The 18313-nt window shown below is 38.6% G+C and overlaps 1 protein-coding gene across 9 annotated transcripts in view; it reads left to right on the forward strand.

The window, feature by feature from the left end:
* LOC119649969 (platelet-derived growth factor receptor alpha) overlaps positions 1-18313 on the forward strand; it is a 157111-nt gene that overhangs the window by 137922 nt on the left and 876 nt on the right. For 8 of the 9 annotated variants that reach the window (XM_038052417.1, XM_038052476.1, XM_038052408.1 and 5 more), the window contains 11 exons: positions 4916-5225; positions 5290-5448; positions 5571-5867; positions 5933-6039; positions 10942-11089; positions 11151-11375; positions 11440-11605; positions 12828-12988; positions 17445-17937; positions 17996-18101; positions 18157-18307. In XM_038052417.1, coding sequence (XP_037908345.1) covers positions 4916-5225; positions 5290-5448; positions 5571-5867; positions 5933-6039; positions 10942-11089; positions 11151-11375; positions 11440-11605; positions 12828-12988; positions 17445-17937; positions 17996-18101; positions 18157-18307 — 2323 coding nt within the window. The remainder of the gene's footprint in view (positions 1-4915; positions 5226-5289; positions 5449-5570; positions 5868-5932; positions 6040-10941; positions 11090-11150; positions 11376-11439; positions 11606-12827; positions 12989-17444; positions 17938-17995; positions 18102-18156; positions 18308-18313) is intronic. The other variant, XM_038052450.1, reaches the window with a different exon arrangement.

Raw genomic sequence — 18313 nt, forward strand, 5'->3', positions numbered from 1 at the left:
TTCAATTCTTGTCCTTTTAACGAAGTCATTCGAACCTCATTCGGACCGATAAATACGAGCTTTATTACGGCAATCGACATAACGCTAGCATGTGACTTATCACGTGTTTAACACTATAATTTCCGAACGACTTTGAATATCAAAAAATCACTTTGCCCATATATTCTACACTCTATCTAGATACAATTGATGCCAAAAAAAATTCGATTCAGCGGATCCGACACACGGGATGTCCCCCTTAAGAAAAAGTCATAGAGGACTTGCTAAATTAATATAATAATAATAATTATTTTTGGCGACTTGCCTTTTACAGAACTTGATTTCAACCTTAATTAGTATTGCAGTGTGCTGAAGAGTATCTTCCTCTTCTTCTTCTTCAGCCTTTGTTCCGTTCAAAGCAGGGTCCTGCTAGTCTTGATCAGCTGCGTCATTTTACTCGGTCATTTGATGATCTGGATGGGATCGACAGGCTCTTAAATCACCATCTAGTGTACTCATGAGTATTGAGATCAGATAAACGTTTTGATTAATTTTTTTGGAAGCGAATAGAAGCCAGACCTTCATTCTAGTTCAGTGGGGTTTAAAAATACACTTTAGGAGTTGGTCGACTGTTAAAACACGAAAACATACTTTTCTTTTCTAACCTATCATAAAAATATGACGAAGGCTATCGATTTGAAATTTAAAATTTTGAAGTTAATAATTTATCTTATTAAAATAAATAAATAATAGTGCAACATATGTTACTACGTTCCAAAAATTATAATAGAATTGAGGTGGACTCCAACACTGTAGAATCGAAACGGATTTAGATATTGATAGGAATTTTTTAACACAACATCAAAATATGTAAGAAAAAAGATTGCAAAAAAAAAATTAACGAACAATAGGCTAGCCCCTTAAATAGGCTTGTCATTAATTTTTTTTTGAGTTAGCTACCTTCAAATTTCGAAACTCTATTGTTGTGGGTGCACACGCAGTTTACAAAAACTGTTCCGCTCGAAACGTTTCACCATAGAGCCAAAGCTCTTACTGTACAAGACAATGATCTTACCAGTCCTCATATATTCCTCGGAGACTTGGGTTCTTAGCAAAAAAAATTGCGCACTTTTGGCCGCGTTCGAGAGAAGAATCCTCCGAAGAATTTTTGGCCCCCTACATTTGGATGGACTAGTCCGTAGCCTACATAACGACGAAATCTGTGAGCGATACCATGGCCGTCCGGTTGTGGATAAAATCCGGCTCAATAGGTTGCGGTGGGCAGATCATTTAATCCGTTTGAAAGAGGATTGAGCCCGAAAAGTCTATAAGGGCAATATCTATATAGAAAAAAGACCAGGCAGACCCTGTCTAAGATGAAGCGATGGTGTAAGCCAGGACGCTTTTAAGGATACTCGTCTCTGCGATCCGGCCGTCGTTAAGCAGCGAAAAACTTTCTTCTTGTAACTCGCCCGATAAAATGTTTGAGAACTGTGAAATTAGCACCCTTCGGATCATTGTGTGCACAGTGCAGATCTCCGCTTAGCCTGCTCGTCGTCGATTTCAAAAAAGGTTTCTGCAGCGTGAGCAGGCAGCATTTCTGAATTCTCTACACATGAGAAACTAATAGTTATTATCACAGCAAGCTATGATGGCGGAAAATGTCACGTGTTATCTCGAGGTAAAATCTCAGAGGAATTTAAAGTCCATAGCGAAGTCCGCCAGGATTGCATCTTGTCATCAATATTTTTTCTTCTCGGTGAGGATGCTGCCTTCGAGAATAAGTGGGGGTTCATTGGACTATGTCGCCTTTCCCCAAAAACCTCTCAACTATATTAACGGCATCTACTTGCTTTCACCGAATCATGGATTTTAGCTCCTGATTTGGAGAAGAATGCAAGTAGAGTTGAACTGAAGATAAACACTAACAAAACGAAGAGTATCAGTCGGACTACTCATGGCCCTTTCCCTATTTGCATTAATGGGCAGAACATCGAAGGCGTTGATCAGTTTGTATATTTAGCGTTGCTTCTGGCAACGATGGCACCGAACGTCATGTCGCTCGGCGCATTATCCGTTTTCGTTGTTTTACCGAAAATCTGCAAATGCAATTGCGTATCTCAAAACTAACATCAAATTGAGACTGTTTCGTGACAGTGTTCTTTCTGTGTTACTATATGGGAGTAGTGCATGGGAATCGCCCACCACAGCACTTCGCAGAGGAACAGGCCAGAAAGCGGAAGTGGGAGTGGAGAGGTTACACATTAAAGGTGTGGTGTAGGACGTGGAGGCAGGGGCCAGGAATCGACAGCGATGATGCTGTACCCTACACAGGGGTTTATGGCAAACATATGTATATATTTATCCTCTTTATCGGACTTGCTTATTTTTTTAGATAAAAATTATTACTGTTCAATTTGCTCTCTTTATTTGTATTTTTCTTCCGAGCGCAATGCTGACCGCATTGCCTCCTACTGTACTGTACCGTTACGATCTTGAATGAAGTGCTCTAACACACTTCAAGGCCCTGATCCAATATGGATTGTTGCGCCAACGATTATTATTAGTTGTATTCTTGAATAACTTTCGCCACACCTTTTCGTGCTATTTCTTTTTATTTGGTTGGTTAGCAAGCATAGCTGCTTCGCTGTTCGCAGCCTCTACCCTTCCAAAGTATAGTTCATTTCATTGTTGATTTTTTCTTTTTTCTTCTGATAAATTTTGCTAGTTAGTTTTTTTCTACCCTTACCCTTTCGTCTTTTAACAGCGGATACTTTAAGTGATGATAATATCTTCTGAGTGTGTTATTTTCTAGAAGTGCAAAAATCAAAACATAAAAAGAACCGGTTGCATAAGAAAATACGCCTGAAAAAAACGGTGCCTTGCCTATTTGTGTGTGGCCATTTTTTACTCAAAATATTTTAATATATCTGTACGATCTATTACAGTCATTAGAGTTTTTGAGGGAAATGACCCAAAGAGAGAGACTAATTCAATAGTTCATTAATTTTTCACAAAGAAATACTAGAGAGTGGTCTTTCCCGAGCATTAGGAAAAAATAACTTAATTATTTGAAATAATAAAAACTTGTTGTTTCTTTGTCGTTGGTGTGGATATTTATTCTTGCAAATACCGATATTTCGGGAACCACTTGTTCCCTTCATCAGTGCTAACACTGTGTGGATATTTATTCTTGCAAATACCGATATTTTAGGAACCACTGTTAGCACTGATGAAGGGAACAAGTGGTTCCCGAAATATCGGTATTTGCAAGAATAAATATCCACACCAACGACAAAGAAACAACAAGTTTTTATTATTTCAATTAATTAATCGTTGGAAACACCGCATAATTTCACTCAACTTAATTATGTCAATTAGGACCGGATTTATATTGTATTCAATCCCAGAAGTGCATATCGTGGTCATGTTTCTAGTATCATCATCATCAACGGGGCGCAACAACCGGTATCCGGTCTACGCCTGTCTTAATAAGGAACCCCGACATCCCGGTTTTGCCCCGATATCCCTAAAAGCTGTCTTGCGTCATCGCCATCGCTCCATCTCAGGCAGGGACTGCCTCGCCTTGTTTTTCTACCATAGATATTGCCCTTTAGACTTCCGGGCTGGATCATCCTCATCCATACGGATAAAGTGAACCGCCCACCATAACCTATTGGACCGGATTTTATCCAGAATCTGACGGTCATGGTATCGCTAATAGATTTCGTCGTTATGTAGGCTACGGGATCGTCCATCCTCATGTAGAGGGCCAAACATTTTTCCGAGGATTTTTCTCTCGAACGCGGCCAAGAGTTCGCAATTTTTCTTGCTAAGAACCCAACTCTCCGAGGAATACATGAGGACTGGCAAGATCATTGTCTTGTACAGTAAGAGCTTTGACCCTATGGTGAAACGTTTCGAGCGGAACAGTTTTTGTAAGCTGAAATAGGCTCTGTTGGCTGCCAACACCGGATGTGATTTTCGACCTTAGATAAAATATCAACGGTCTCAAAGTTGTAGTTTCCTATCTTTATTCTTCCCGTTTGACCAATGCCGTTTGATGTTGTTGGTTGGTTGGTTTTTGGTGCTGCCGTTTCTAGTATGACTCCCCTTAATCTTGCTAACAAATCTCCCACATGTCCAAGATACAACTGAAAGTGTTCAAAGTTCTAATAAACTGTTGTTTTTGAACTTTTATGAAACGAGCTGGTTCAAGCGACCAATAGGATATAGCATTTTGGAAGTGCTATTTACACAGTTTAGTGCCTTGTTAACGTAAGAGATGCGGAGTGAGTTGGAGGTGGTGGTGACGCCTAAATAGACGACTTCATTCTCATCCAATTCCCGCGGAATACATATATGAATAGAATATTTCCCCACATTATTTGTTGTTCATATATTGTTGTCATGCGTCCTTACTTTGACTTCGAATAGATGGAAAATGTTAGGTTTATTCTTTCGTATTAGAATTTATTTCGTTTCAATCTTGTTTGCTAATGTTATTTAGTCACTTTTCGGGCCTGTTAAGTGAACAATTCAAGCAAAGCTCAAAAAAGTTCAAACCATTTAGATATCGAATAAGAAGGGAGAAGGCAAAATTAGATTAGGTTAACGTTAAGAAATATCCCATATTAGATAGAGATCCCGGGTTTGAAGTTATATTTTTTCATATTAGAACTTTATTGAAATTCAATAATTAGTAATTTTTGGTGCGACAGGAGGTATTGCTATTCACTTGTCAATGTTGTAATCACTGCATATTTTTCTTTACGCTATCTTTACTTACGTTATTTGCACGCTTTATCTCAGTCTGCACGAACTGTTGTTTTGAAATAATATTCCATATATCTTCATTGGCTTTAACAGTTTCAATACTTATTTTCAATTAACCTTAAATGTTTTAACTAATTGAATTCTACAAATTATCCTATAGAACAACAGCTTTCGCACTCTGGAAGAAACGATTTTGACACAAATTTCGGAATTGAAATTCACCCCAGATTCGCCTGGATTTATCAAATGTATAGCAAATAATTCGGAAGGCCATGACACAGCCGACACGCAAATCCTATTAAGTGATCTTGAAAATCACCCACACGAATCGTTTTCAATTTTTGGAATAGATGAGTCTCACGTGATAGCGGCAGGGGATGATGTTTCTATTAATTGTGGAGTTCTTGCGTATAACTACTCTGGGAACATCGATTGGTATAAAGATGAGAACCTAATACAAACGAATTTGGGTAAAGAATCAATTTATCCATATCCATGCATGCAAAATAAGTGATAAATTTCATGTCTTTCCAGACTATAAAGTTGAGTTTACGGAATCTGAATATTCATATAAAAAGAAATTGACTATGAAAAATATTCATTTTGATAAAGCCGGACTCTACGAATGTCGTGCAAGTCTCATAGATGACGACTCAACACCAGAAAGTCGATATATAAACATAACAGTTAATGGTAAGTGCTACAATTGCGAGTGTTAGATGTACTCTTATAAACAATTCTTCTAAATTAATTAATCAAGATTAATTTGGAACGGCCCCCAAATATGATTGCTTATCTTATTTATTCTCGATCAGCCCCTGAAACGCCAGCTATCACTCATTCAAATTTGGACGGTTCAAAAATTGGCAAAAAACTTGGTGAATTTCTTCAACTTGATTGTCAACATAAAGGTCTTCCAAAGCCAGTTATATCATGGTTCAAAAATGATGTACCCCTCCAGTTCGGCAAAAATGACACAAGGCGTTTTCTTAACCACGGAAATTCGATACTGAACATACCATTCATAAAACCGGAAGACGAAGGAGTCTACAAATGCGTTGTGACGAACCGATTAGGATCCGCCGAGAGAAGTGTTTCTGTAGCTATAACAAGTAAGTTTACTTTTTAAGCACTGTATGTATAACAGTAATAAATATACTGCTTTTCTGTTCAACAGATTTGCCAGGGTTACGCTTATCAGTAATACTAGGCATCGTTGCTTTATTCATAGTGCTGGTATTGCTTATAATATACCTATGTATACGATTTTGCCGTGAAAAGAAGGTGAGTTGCAGTCAGATAAGTCCACCGTAATTCAAGTTTAAATCACTATTCACACATATCCCTATATATCTCTTATTTAGTCCATTTGGCGCATAACTGTATGACATCCACGTGTCTAATTGTCATTTTCTTTTCTCTACTTTGGTTTTCAATTCATTTTCCTTGCTATAGTCAACTTCCTTACAAGCATTGTGCTGAAAATAGTGACTATTAATAACAGTAAAATACAAAAAAACGGTTGTCAAAAATTGGAATTGGACCCCCTCAAATGTAATCAATTGTGGCGTAAAAATCTTTTGCATTTAACCGGGCTGTGCATTGAGTAGGAACTCGGATAAATGCAATATTGTGCAATTCACCGTTAACCGTTGTATAATTGCACAATTGTTGGGTTTATCCGTCAAGACGTGGATTTAAAAAAAAATAATGTTCGTTTATTAAAAAACTCGATGATTTTTGGTTGTGTAAAATGTAGTTTTGTTTACTTCTTTAAAATGGCTTCCTCAATCAATTTAAGGTGAACATTTTCATTATTATGAAAATACTTCTGGAGTTCAGAAAGTGCATATAAGGCTTCACCATATGCAGCAGTTAGTGTTATACTTTCAATTTTTATGGATTTTTCGTTTTCGTTGTGGCTTCTGCTATAGTTCCCTCATGTGTAATCTCTCCACAGCACTCAATACTTGCATTGATTAAAGGTATTCTCTAAATTCATGTTCCAAAATTTTTAAATCAATGACCTTTTTATCGACAAAGGCATCAAGTTCTGGAAGGCTTTCATTATTCAGATTGACGAACCCTGCCTTCTTGAAACAGTTTTGCATTGTGGTGGGAGCAACTAACCACCAAAATATTTTAGCAAATTTTGCAGCTTCTAGAATGAAATTTGCTTTTGCAAAATCTTCCAGCGAAATTTCGCTTTCTAACGCGAAAAGATGTTTTCACACAAGATGTGTACGGTACGGAAACAAGCAAAACTATTCTAAAATTAACCAAAAGTTCTGTTCATTTTGCTGCAATTTGGATTGACCAATATAAGCAATTGAATTATAATATGGTAGAGGGACTAAAGGAGTTAAATTGTGTTGCACTTCCAATCATAAAAATACGCTTATCAGACCCATCGGAATCGCGCATAAAAAGCAACGGTAGTCTCTGTATATACATTTTTATCCTAGGGATATTGCCCTTCCGATATGCTCATCTAACTCGAGAAAGTACTTTATAGATAGGGCTGATTCATCCGCATTTAAGTTGCGGCCACTTTCGTATTCTCAGTGCAGCCTGACGATCACCCTTAGCTATTTCACCGCCCCACGGGCTTTCCATCTATGAAGTCAACCAAGCTTCTATTTTTTCTGAACAACTCAATTAAAAAAACTCACTGGGATAGAATGTTGTGCCTCAGCTCTTTGCTTTCCAGTTCTCAACTGCAACTGTTGCGTTCACTGATTTTATTCGTTTGATTGTCTCTTCAACTTCTGCAGTGATGATAGGCTTCCTGCCATCTGTTCGTCGCGACTCATCGGTCGGCACCAGAGAAATTCACACTGATGAAAATTGCTCTACGGGGATCTGGCAAGCAGAGTTCGAAGTGTAACAGGTGATGCTCACTAAAGAAGTGCCCTCTCGCCAGACCTTTTTGCTCTTGTCATAGACACATCAGATATCCAGCATCCAGCAGATGATATTTTGTTGGTGTTTCCCAAAAAAATTTGATCTCCAGCGATTCGTCCAAATTTTGAATGGGACTCTGTTGCGGGGTTGACAACTTCCCTACTACTATTACTTCCCTATTCCCTATTACATCCCTACCTTATTCCCTATTACTCGTGGGAAGAAATTGGGGACACAACTTTAAATTCTTGCAAAGGAAACCTAAAGACAAGAAGACAGTACCCGACACGATTTAGGGTGGCTCTTCGTTTTTCAACGTTTTGACCATTTTGCCGTCAACCACCATTAACGGAAGACCTAGAAGTCGTACGGTTGGGGCGAACCAAGTCAACAAATTTATCATTCGTGCCTACCACCGCGTCACAAATTTGGAACAGAATCCAATAGGCCGATATAACTGAATTTAAATTAAAAAGGCCCTTGAAAAAACCGGCACAACTTTTAGCTAAAGCGTTCCAAGAGCGCAGGCTATTGGCGAATAATTTCAATGAGATGATTGCTATTGATGGGTTCCACCAGTTTCCACCAAAGGGACAAATTTTCTTATCCCCTTATGCCTCTTACCCTTCAAATAGTTGACCAATAACTTGTCTTCCCACCATCTATAAGGTTTTTACTGCAGTTCTCTGCGCAAGCATCTCAAATGGTTAATGACATCGCGCGTAAAAATCTTAAGACGATGACACCAGTTGAGGTTAATACTTTACGCGAAGGCATTCGTTTTTCTGGGGTCAAATGCCATTATATGAGAAAAAGTGGCCACATCGCTAGAGGAGCTTCATAAATTTATAGCTAAGGAGCAAAACGCACAAAGGACAGAAGCTATAAAGAATCGAAAGAATAGCTGTAAAGCAGGCTGTCCTGCAAAAAGGAACTAACTCGACAGCGTATGTCGTTTATAAATCAGCTTTTGACTCCATGTGACATTCGTGGTTACGACGAATGTTACGCTATTACAAAATCAGTTGACACGAAAAAGCTTCTCTTTAACCGCCGTCCATTAAACTTGATTGCCATTGGGGACAAATGACAATCTCCAGTTCATAATTTTAGATAACCTATTGTAGAAAAAAAACAATACATTTGTATGTGCATATTCTACCGTTATTATTATATCATTCGAATAGTTTTATTTCAAACAGAAGAATACCAACAAAACAAAAAAATGAGCGTTTTGTGCAGTCAAACAAAACTTCATACTTTAAACTTAATGCAAAGAGAACATGAGACAGAGAATGGTAACTTCTGCAGGACTAGATCTCCAGATATCCTTTATGTGATTCTTCAAGTTCCTTTTGCCTTTTGTCCTTCTTTTGCGTAGCTCCTTTTCGAAGTGTACGCACGACGTACGACATGGCTGAACAAGAATCCTTTTGACATTATAGAGGACCCATTCCTTAACGACTTTAGTTGTGTTTTAGATCATTGTAGTGATCTAACATTATATCAGATGACAAGCCCAATATAGCAACCGTTGTTGGTATATACTGGCTTGGTGTGTCAAATTAGTATATTTTCGTGACATCTTCTTGGTTTATATGCAGTAATCCTGGTCCTTTAGACGCCCTGACACCCCACATCATGATGTTGCTACCGCTGTGTTTAACTGCTGGCTGAATATTAAAAACTTTTAAGGCAGTGACCACTCTTCTCCAGACCAATTACAGGCCATCGGAACCGAACATGTTGAATTCATAGAAAAATAACAGTTTTTAAAAGTTCTTCTGTCGTATTAATGGCCACTTGAGCATATTCAACTTGTATTTTCAATTTATCGTTGGGAAAGCGATGGCTTCTTCTTTGGAATAGAAGCTCTTATTCCCTCTTTGTGAAGAAAATTGCGAATGATTTTAGGAAAACCTATTATAATCTATCGTGTTGTTTACTCCGACTAGGTTTTCACAGTTAGACCGCCTGTTTTGCAAGAAACGAAGCCACTTTCTTCAAAGTTTTTTATTGCGTGATGAACAGCCCGCTTTTGGCTTTTTTGTTCTTGAGCTATTTTCTTAATGCGTTTATAATATTTAATGACCAGCTCATTTAAGTCGCAGGACACCCGCTCATTGTTCATTGATAACTTAAAGTGTCCAAGTATACTCCACCTTTTTAATTGGTTGACTGTACATATATTTTGTGGTTTGAAAAAAAATAGGAAGAAATATTTGAGTTTTTAGCTATATACGAATGGACAATTCTCTCTCACATAAGATGAACCCAAAAACTTTATATGCGAAACGCCATCTTCCGTTATTCCAATTTCATTGTATCTGTTGTAGCTCAACTTCTTTACATTGTTAATAATGCTAATAATATTGAACCGCTAGTGTGAAGCGTATAAGGTTGACTATTATCAATACAGTTCTTTTCAGATCAAATTATTTATGTAGATGGGTTTTTAAAAAATAAGGGGTGATGGAATTTTTAACTGTACACACACGGAATTGTCATCCACTGATCGTTCCTCACAATGGGAACACAAAATCTTCTATACCTAAAGCGCCTTGCTTCCGGTTTCCTGCCTTTTTTTAATTCTGGAGCCAATTTAAGATTTTTCCCAAGAAGTTGAAGTTGTATTTATGCGTCGAACTGGTTGAGTTGAGCACTGAAACACTGAACACTGAAAATCATAAGTTTTCAATTAATTGGGTGATTATTTTCAATACAAGCCACGAGATCGCTTCAACAGCAATTAATTTCTTTCCCAAGACCAACATTCAGAATTCAAGGATGAAAACTTACGGTTTCATCGAGGATAATCAAACGCTGTCTCGCCTCTGCTCTGGCAGCAGTGTAACGGATGCAGTTAGCAGATTTCAACGCTTCTTTTTATACTCTCGCAAAACACAACATGAGTGCGAATTACAACCAGCGTAAATCTGCTATAGTTTGACTAAAGCTTGATCGGAGTTAGATTTTTGTCTGAGGAGTCCTAAGTCCGTTGACCGAAAACGTGGAAATAAGTTGCTCTCCATTTATTTTGGTCCGAAATCAAGTGGATGCGGACTTGCAGTCCTCAATCAATAAAAAATCTACCTTCGGGCCTGAATCCCTTTAATATCTTCCGTAACTTACGAAGGTTTTTGATTCTAGTATTTGTCTCAAGTATAAAATGTATGCAAACGGCCAGCTTAGTTTTGTCTTAACCATAAATGGGGACTTGCCTATATCAAAACAGACTTTCCATATGTTTCCTTTATTTATTAACAAATAAACATTTTTTAGCTACGGAAAGAACTCAAAGCTGCAGGACTCGCAAACTTCGAAGAAGGTGCCGTTGAACACATTAATCCAGCATTGTCACTTGACGAACAAGCAGACTTACTACCATATGACAGACGATTTGAATTCCCGAAAGAGAAATTAAAATTAGGTAACAGCACGTCGTATCTTCGCTCAGAAGTTTTTACCAAATTACTTTACGAAAACTGTAGGAAAACAATTAGGAGCAGGCGCGTTTGGTGTCGTCCTTAAAGCCGTTGCTGAGGGTATTATACCTGAAGAAAAGGAAACTACTGTTGCAGTCAAAATGGTTAAGAAAACCGCTGACAATGAAGTAATGAAAGCTCTCGTATCCGAGCTGAAAATAATGGTCCATTTAGGACAGCACCTCAACGTCGTAAACCTACTGGGAGCGGTAACCAAAAATATTGCTAAACGTAAGTTCTATTTTAGAGAAACATATGGGCTACTGATTTTTATTATTTTAACGACACGTTTCAGGAGAAGTTATGGTTATTGTTGAGTTTTGTCGATTTGGAAATGTTCAAAACTTTCTACTGAAAAATCGTAAAAACTTCATAAACCAAATCAATCCGAAAACCGATCAAATTGATCCGTCAATTATAACGAAAGAGATGCGATTTTCTGGAGATTATGAGTATAATAGGTAAGTAAATCGGTAAATGTGCATATTTCCATTACTGCGTTCTGCCACAATGCCGCATATATAGCGCACAGTCATGACTAGGTGGAGTTGTCTGAGCATTCGTGTAATTTAGAACTATAGACAATTTCTCCACATTAGCGAATTTAATTAAATGTAATGCACGGCACTTCCTCCTACAATTCACAAAGCATTTTCTTCGTTTATAATCTGAATTATGTACATTTACGCAGAGAAAATTCTTATAGATGGAGGTCACCCTGGGTTAATTGTGAATTCGGTTTGAATTTTTACACTAGCATGGTTTTTTTATAATTTTTAACTACACCTTTACTCATGGCCATGTCGCCCGAAATCTCTCGTGCTTCGAGCCAGACTGAAGTAAAGCGGTTTTTTCGATTACCATTTACAAAAGACTCTGAATTAGATCAATGGAATGATGTTAATAAGCTTTTGAACTAGTATTTCTTCCCTGACATTTTAAAATAATTCAGGAAACTTTTATATTTCAACTCTTGAATAACTTCCTATTATGTCTAACACGTAATTATAAGGGATTTGGAAGATATATGGCATCGTTTGCTGCTGTCACCCAGTTAAGTCCCAGACTAAGCTAGCAATACCAGCAAACTAGAACGACTCAAGAATTTTGCCATAAATCTTATATGATCTTATTTATTAGAAATTAAGTTCTTTTCAGGAATATATTGGCATTAATTTTACTTTCCAATCTAGTTAACAATCTTACTTCTTAATAAATCTAAATAGCTTTAAGAGGTAAGCAATGAAGGGACGCATTAAACCCTTTTTGATCCTGGGGAGGACATAATAATGAAAGGTGGCTCAGAAGTAACCACGCATTCTTCCCACCTCTCCTATACTATCTTACTTCAAATAAGTCTAATATTCTTTGTTAGAAGTAGAAAATGAGTAATTGTTCCGTGAATATTGAAGTATCAGAAAATTAAGAGAAAGTAGTCATTGCATACCCCACTAGCTAGAATTAAGCTATTCTAGAGTGCACAACGTAATCATTAACCAATATCACAGTCTATTTATTTTATTTGGTGATGGATTCTTTCATACTAATCAGTTTTCTATGAATATCTTTCCTTTTTTAATATATAACATGTTTTCCTGGGTTGAAACTTGGATTTTTTTACACTAACATCACTAATGGAATCACTTTCGCAACTGTATCGTCATTTGAAACACTGAAATGTAGCCAAGGCTTGAAATACGCTAAATTATCATTCTCACACCCCCATTTGAATAATAACAGCAAACCACGAGGCGACGGCAGTATCAATTACGTTCGAGAGTCTGGAGTGGATTATGTGAGTGCTAATGTCAATAGTGCAACAACTGAAATGACTACAATACCAGGTGAGATTTTCTAAATATGTTATTGGAGAGCGAATCATGAGAATCAAAATTGGATTCAGTATCATTTTTCAATAATTAGGAGAACAGTTTACGCAAACTTCCTCTTTTAACGGAGGATAATACTTTACGTTTAGTTTCGAATTTATTCGGAAATGGTGGCCTTCAAGTCGTTCTTGATACTACATGGGTTTGCATTGCCATTTGTTTCAATTATGCTCTACCCCCTTACATTTAGTCAAGGCATGGCAGATTAAATTGGAAAGTACCCAAAGATCTAGAAACCAGTGGTATATAAAGCAGAGGGCAGATTGCTGGGCAGCTAGAACATCAACATCATCTCCAAAATCCTCCTTATCCTAAGGACTCCTGGAGTCTCCTACTACCCCTTGTTGCTTAGAACCACAAAGTCATGACTGAAGCTCCCCCGCCTCATCCAGGCTTCCAAAATCCCAAAACTATACTAATTTTCTATCCTCAAATCACTGAAAAATCCCCTTTGTCGATGACTGCACGTTGGTCATCTTATCGGCTCATATTTGTGTGGGTTGATTTGACCTATTATAAACGCGATGTGGCAATATATATTAACTGCAATTTTACATACAAATGTTGGCAGAGGGCAATTCATGAACAAATTCCGGATTTACATCAGTGTCCTTGTACCTAGCTACACAAGAATATATCTTTAAGTATAAATCCTTCAAATATATTCATTTCATCCACTTATTCATGCTTTTGTCGACTGAAATATGAAAATTTTCTAAGAAAAACTATGATCCGCAATCTATGATATCGGTCTCCTGTTAAAAAAAAAAGAACAATTTTGCCTGCTGTGTCGACTGAGTCCTCCCATGATTCATATTTCTCAGCTTGGTATCATTGCGTATGTTCACTTAGCAGTAGTTTTGGAAGTCTGATATCCCGGTTCGAAGTATCGAGGGCATTCTAGATTGCAGAGCTTTATATATTATGGTGCTCGTGAACCGTCAAATAAATCTTACATTACTTGGTTGTACCTAATTGTCCGTGCATTTCTTTCATTCTTAGGTATATATTCATCACTTCCCCTGACTCCTGTGTCAAAATGCACTTTTCAGTATTATGAAGACATAATAATAATAATAATAATCGTTGGCACAACAATCCATATTGGATCAGGGCCTTGAAGTGTGTTAGAGCACTTCATTCAAGACCGTAACGGTACACTACAGAGCACTGTAGGAGGCAATGTGGTCAGCATTACGCTCGCCCGAGATTATTACCCCGATTTGACTCAGGTACTCATTCACAGCTGAGTCGACTGGTATCCGACGTCAAATCACGATACAAATCCCACTGCCGCCAGCGAGATTTGAACCGCGACCTTCCGTACGACAGCCTTATGCTCTAACCACTCAGCTATCCGGACACTATGACACTATGAAGACATAGATTCTTTTTTTTCGGCCTCTGCCCCTTTCATAACCTTTGTAGATGTCCCTTAAGTTCAATATAGGCAGAACTGCATAGAATGCTTTGTTTACTGCCGTGATTCCTGATTAAGGTTGTGTTCCTTGATGTCATCCTTTGCCTATGAATAAATAAGTTGATCGAAATTGTAACCACAACCCTAAGATTTTGCCCGCTAGCGACAATTCTTTGACTTACGCATTTAGTTTTCGAATCATTGTTTTCCCGATTCCTTTGGCAGTTAATTCCACTTTTTGAACAGTTTTGTCACAAGCAGAGGGAACCAAAACAAGATCGCCATTGATGGCGAGGAGATCTTCGCAACGGAGTGCTACTTTCCACCGAGACCAAGAGCTGTCATAATAACTTTGATGAAAGAAGGGCATATATATGTATGTGTTTCTTCTACGCCATCCGTTTTTCAAGAGAATGTAGAACAACATGCGGCAGCGTTACTACTATCATTTCACCACATCTGCGCCAACATTAAATTCAATCTAGGACCCTGGATTTGCTCTGTATGCAATGCCACCTTAGAAGCTGTTCCGACCTCAATCATGGATTGGAATTTCGCCACCAAAGCCCAAAGCCCTGATACTATACAATCTTACACCAGCACGAAATTATTGCTTTCAGGGACATGCATCGTATTTCGATTGTAGTATTACAGAAGAAAAAACATAACATCTGTAAATCGTCCTTCATCTCTCATGGTAGCCATGAATTTGAATTTCTTACGCCCGGAGGAGAATACCTACACTTACAAAAACAACAAACAATGCAATACCATGGGATATCACCTAGACCCCACAACGATGTAATGAAAGTGCAGGGTATAATCATTCAATCCGTCAACTTATACACACGAACCCAACTATCCAGCCGAATATAAACCCATCATTACTCCCTTCTTAACTAGCCAACATCGTATTAATCTCGGTGAAAGCTATGGCTTTACGATATAGACAACAAGGTACGAAAATCCCGGGAATCTAAAACTTTTCCCAGAGAATGAAAGAAGAGGATGATCATTAAGATTCCAAAGAAGGGCACCCGCCTTGAGTGTGCGAATTGGAGCGATATCGGTCATTCTCATAACGGAATCGTTCATTCTCTCGTAGGCGTCCAAGAGTTCGCAATTTTTCTTGCTAAGAACCTAAGTCGAGGAATACATGAGAACTGGCAACACCATTGTCTTGTACAGTAAGAGCTTTGACCCTATGGTAGAGCAGTGATTTTCGACCCTAGATAGGAGGAATTGTCAACGGTCTCAAAGTTGTAGTCTCCTATCTTTATACCTCTCGTTAGAGCCGTGCGATTTGATTTTGTTGGTTGGTTGGTTTCATTTGCTTTCATTGATTTACAGCATAAGATTTCTCGTCGCCTGCTCGATCCGAATGAATGTAGATTGTACATCTCGGGTTTTTCTTCCCATAATGTCAATATCGTCAGCGTAGGCAGGTAGTTGGGTGGACTTAAAGAGGATGGTACCTCTTGCGTTCACCTCAGTATCACCGCTAACATTCAGCCTTGTTACAAAGGAGACGCGATAAGGCATCTCCTTGTCTTAAACCGTTGTTGATGTCAAATGATCTCGAGAGTGATCCTGCTGCTTACCCAATTCTCGCATAGCGTGTACAGGTTTACCTTTGCTATGCTATCATAGGCGTCCTTGAAGTCAATGAAAAGATGACGCTGTTGCTGATTTGCCTGGGGTGGTATATGGTGATGAGGTTCTGGGTGTACAGCAAGATAGCGAAGAATATCTTGTAGTAATATTCAGCAACATGTTACCTCTACAATTGCTTCACTGCGTGATATCTCCCTTTCTATGTATGGGACAGATAATGTCTCTTTGTCAGGCATCAAGCATTGATTCGCTGCCCCACACCTGGAGCATAAGTTGTGAACCGTTTAGTATAATTAATCGTCTTCATATTTAACCAGTTCGGCTATATTCCCATCAGCTCTTGACGACTTATGATTCTTAAGCCAATGGATTACGTGGACTATCTCTTCCATGGTTGGTAGTGGCAGCATTTGTCCGTTCGTCTTCAGTTGGTGGGGCCTCCAATTCACCGATATTCTGGCTTTTGAGCAGTTCATCAAAATCATTTGTCTCAGCAGGATGAGCATCGAGGTATATAAGGCTTCATATCGCTGATTTGTTGGTAAAACTTCCGCGCCTGGTGCGGTTTCTCTCTGTACTTTTCGAGTTCGCAGACCTGTTGGTTCTCTCAGGCTTCTTTTTTTCATCTGTGAAGTCGCTTCTGCACACGACGAAGTGCATGACCACGTTCCTTGCGAGTGAAACATTCTACCGTTCCGTTGCTAGCTCACCTTCGTAGTCGAATCAGCGGTTTCGACTTTTTGGCGACTGGGCCAAGTATGTGTGTGGCCGTATCAATGATAACTTTCTTCTAGTGATTGTGAAGATCATTTGTCGATGATTCATCTCCAGGAGCGGTGTTGACTGTGGTTATTGCGGCACGCATTTCCTTTTTAAAAGTGTTACGGAGGATTGCGAAGCAATAGCCTAACAAATCGTTCGTCTGTTTTTGTTGCTGAATTCGTCATTGTAAATCCATACAATCCGAGACTCCTTTTGCGGCTCCGTATCAAGTTTCTGGACGACCAGATGGTACAATTTGCTCCGTTTCTAGGCGCGGAAAACTCGCCGGCTCGCCTTTATCCTAAGAGAATTCCCAGTGGTCACCACGTGGAGGTACAGATAAGGTTTACTAGTAGAGCTGATGGTGTTTGTTCAACAGACGTTTCACAGGTTTTATGCTTCATCGTTGGTACCAATCCACATATTCACCCTGGGACGAATACTACCCTTTCACCACGGATTGCTAGTATAGTAAACGCTTTCCAGGACAGTGTTGAGCAACTCATCTCATGTAGAGGATAGTGCATTAACTAAAAATTTATTCCACTTTTAAAAATGATGATTCGTTCTCTTAACATAATGTAAGGATTTCCTTAACGCATGGATTCAATCTAGGTGATGAGAGCGTCATATTATCCAACAACTCTATCCAGCCTGCATGGCGTTCGAACTATAAACCCGACGAACTAACTAGCATGGATATCAACACAACGCATTTAGTAAGCTGGGCTTTCCAAGTTGCTCGTGGAATGGATTATTTAGCCTCTCGGAAAGTTTTGCACGGAGATTTGGCTGCCCGTAACATTCTACTTTGTGACGATAATGTCGTTAAAATTTGTGACTTTGGCTTGGCTCGTTCAATGTACAAAAGCGACAACTATAAAAAACATGGCGAAGCGCCACTTCCAATCAAATGGCTCGCTTTGGAGTCAATGAGTGATCAGATTTTCAGTACGCACTCCGACATTTGGTCGTTTGGTATTGTCTTGTGGGAATTCTTCTCACTAGCCAAAGTACCATACCCTGGAATGGATGCAAATGAAAGTCTATATCTTAAGTTGAAGGATGGATATAGAATGGAAAAGCCAGAATATGCCAATCAAGAACTGTAATTATTCATGTCTTATATATATTTTTGAATTATTAAAAATATACCCGTTTTCAAGCTACGATATTATGCTGGAATGCTGGAGCACGAACCCAGAAATGCGACCACCTTTCGGTGAATTGGAGAGAAGATTCGCGAAGATGTTAGGAGACGATATCACCAACGTAAGACCTATTTTACTCTGCATTGAAAACAGTAGTAACAACAATTTCCAAACAGCATTACTTAGACCTAAATGATCCTTATTTGAAAATGAACTCGGAGTACTGCAAAACCGGTGGAACCGATTATCTGGCTCTAATGGGATGTCCTGAAGAGGCCGCGCCACAAGCACCACGATACGTTAACGGGAAATTAATTGCTGAACTAGGTATGG

The sequence above is a fragment of the Hermetia illucens genome, chromosome 1 (genome assembly GCF_905115235.1).
Source record: "Hermetia illucens chromosome 1, iHerIll2.2.curated.20191125, whole genome shotgun sequence".
NCBI lineage: Eukaryota > Metazoa > Arthropoda > Insecta > Diptera > Stratiomyidae > Hermetia > Hermetia illucens.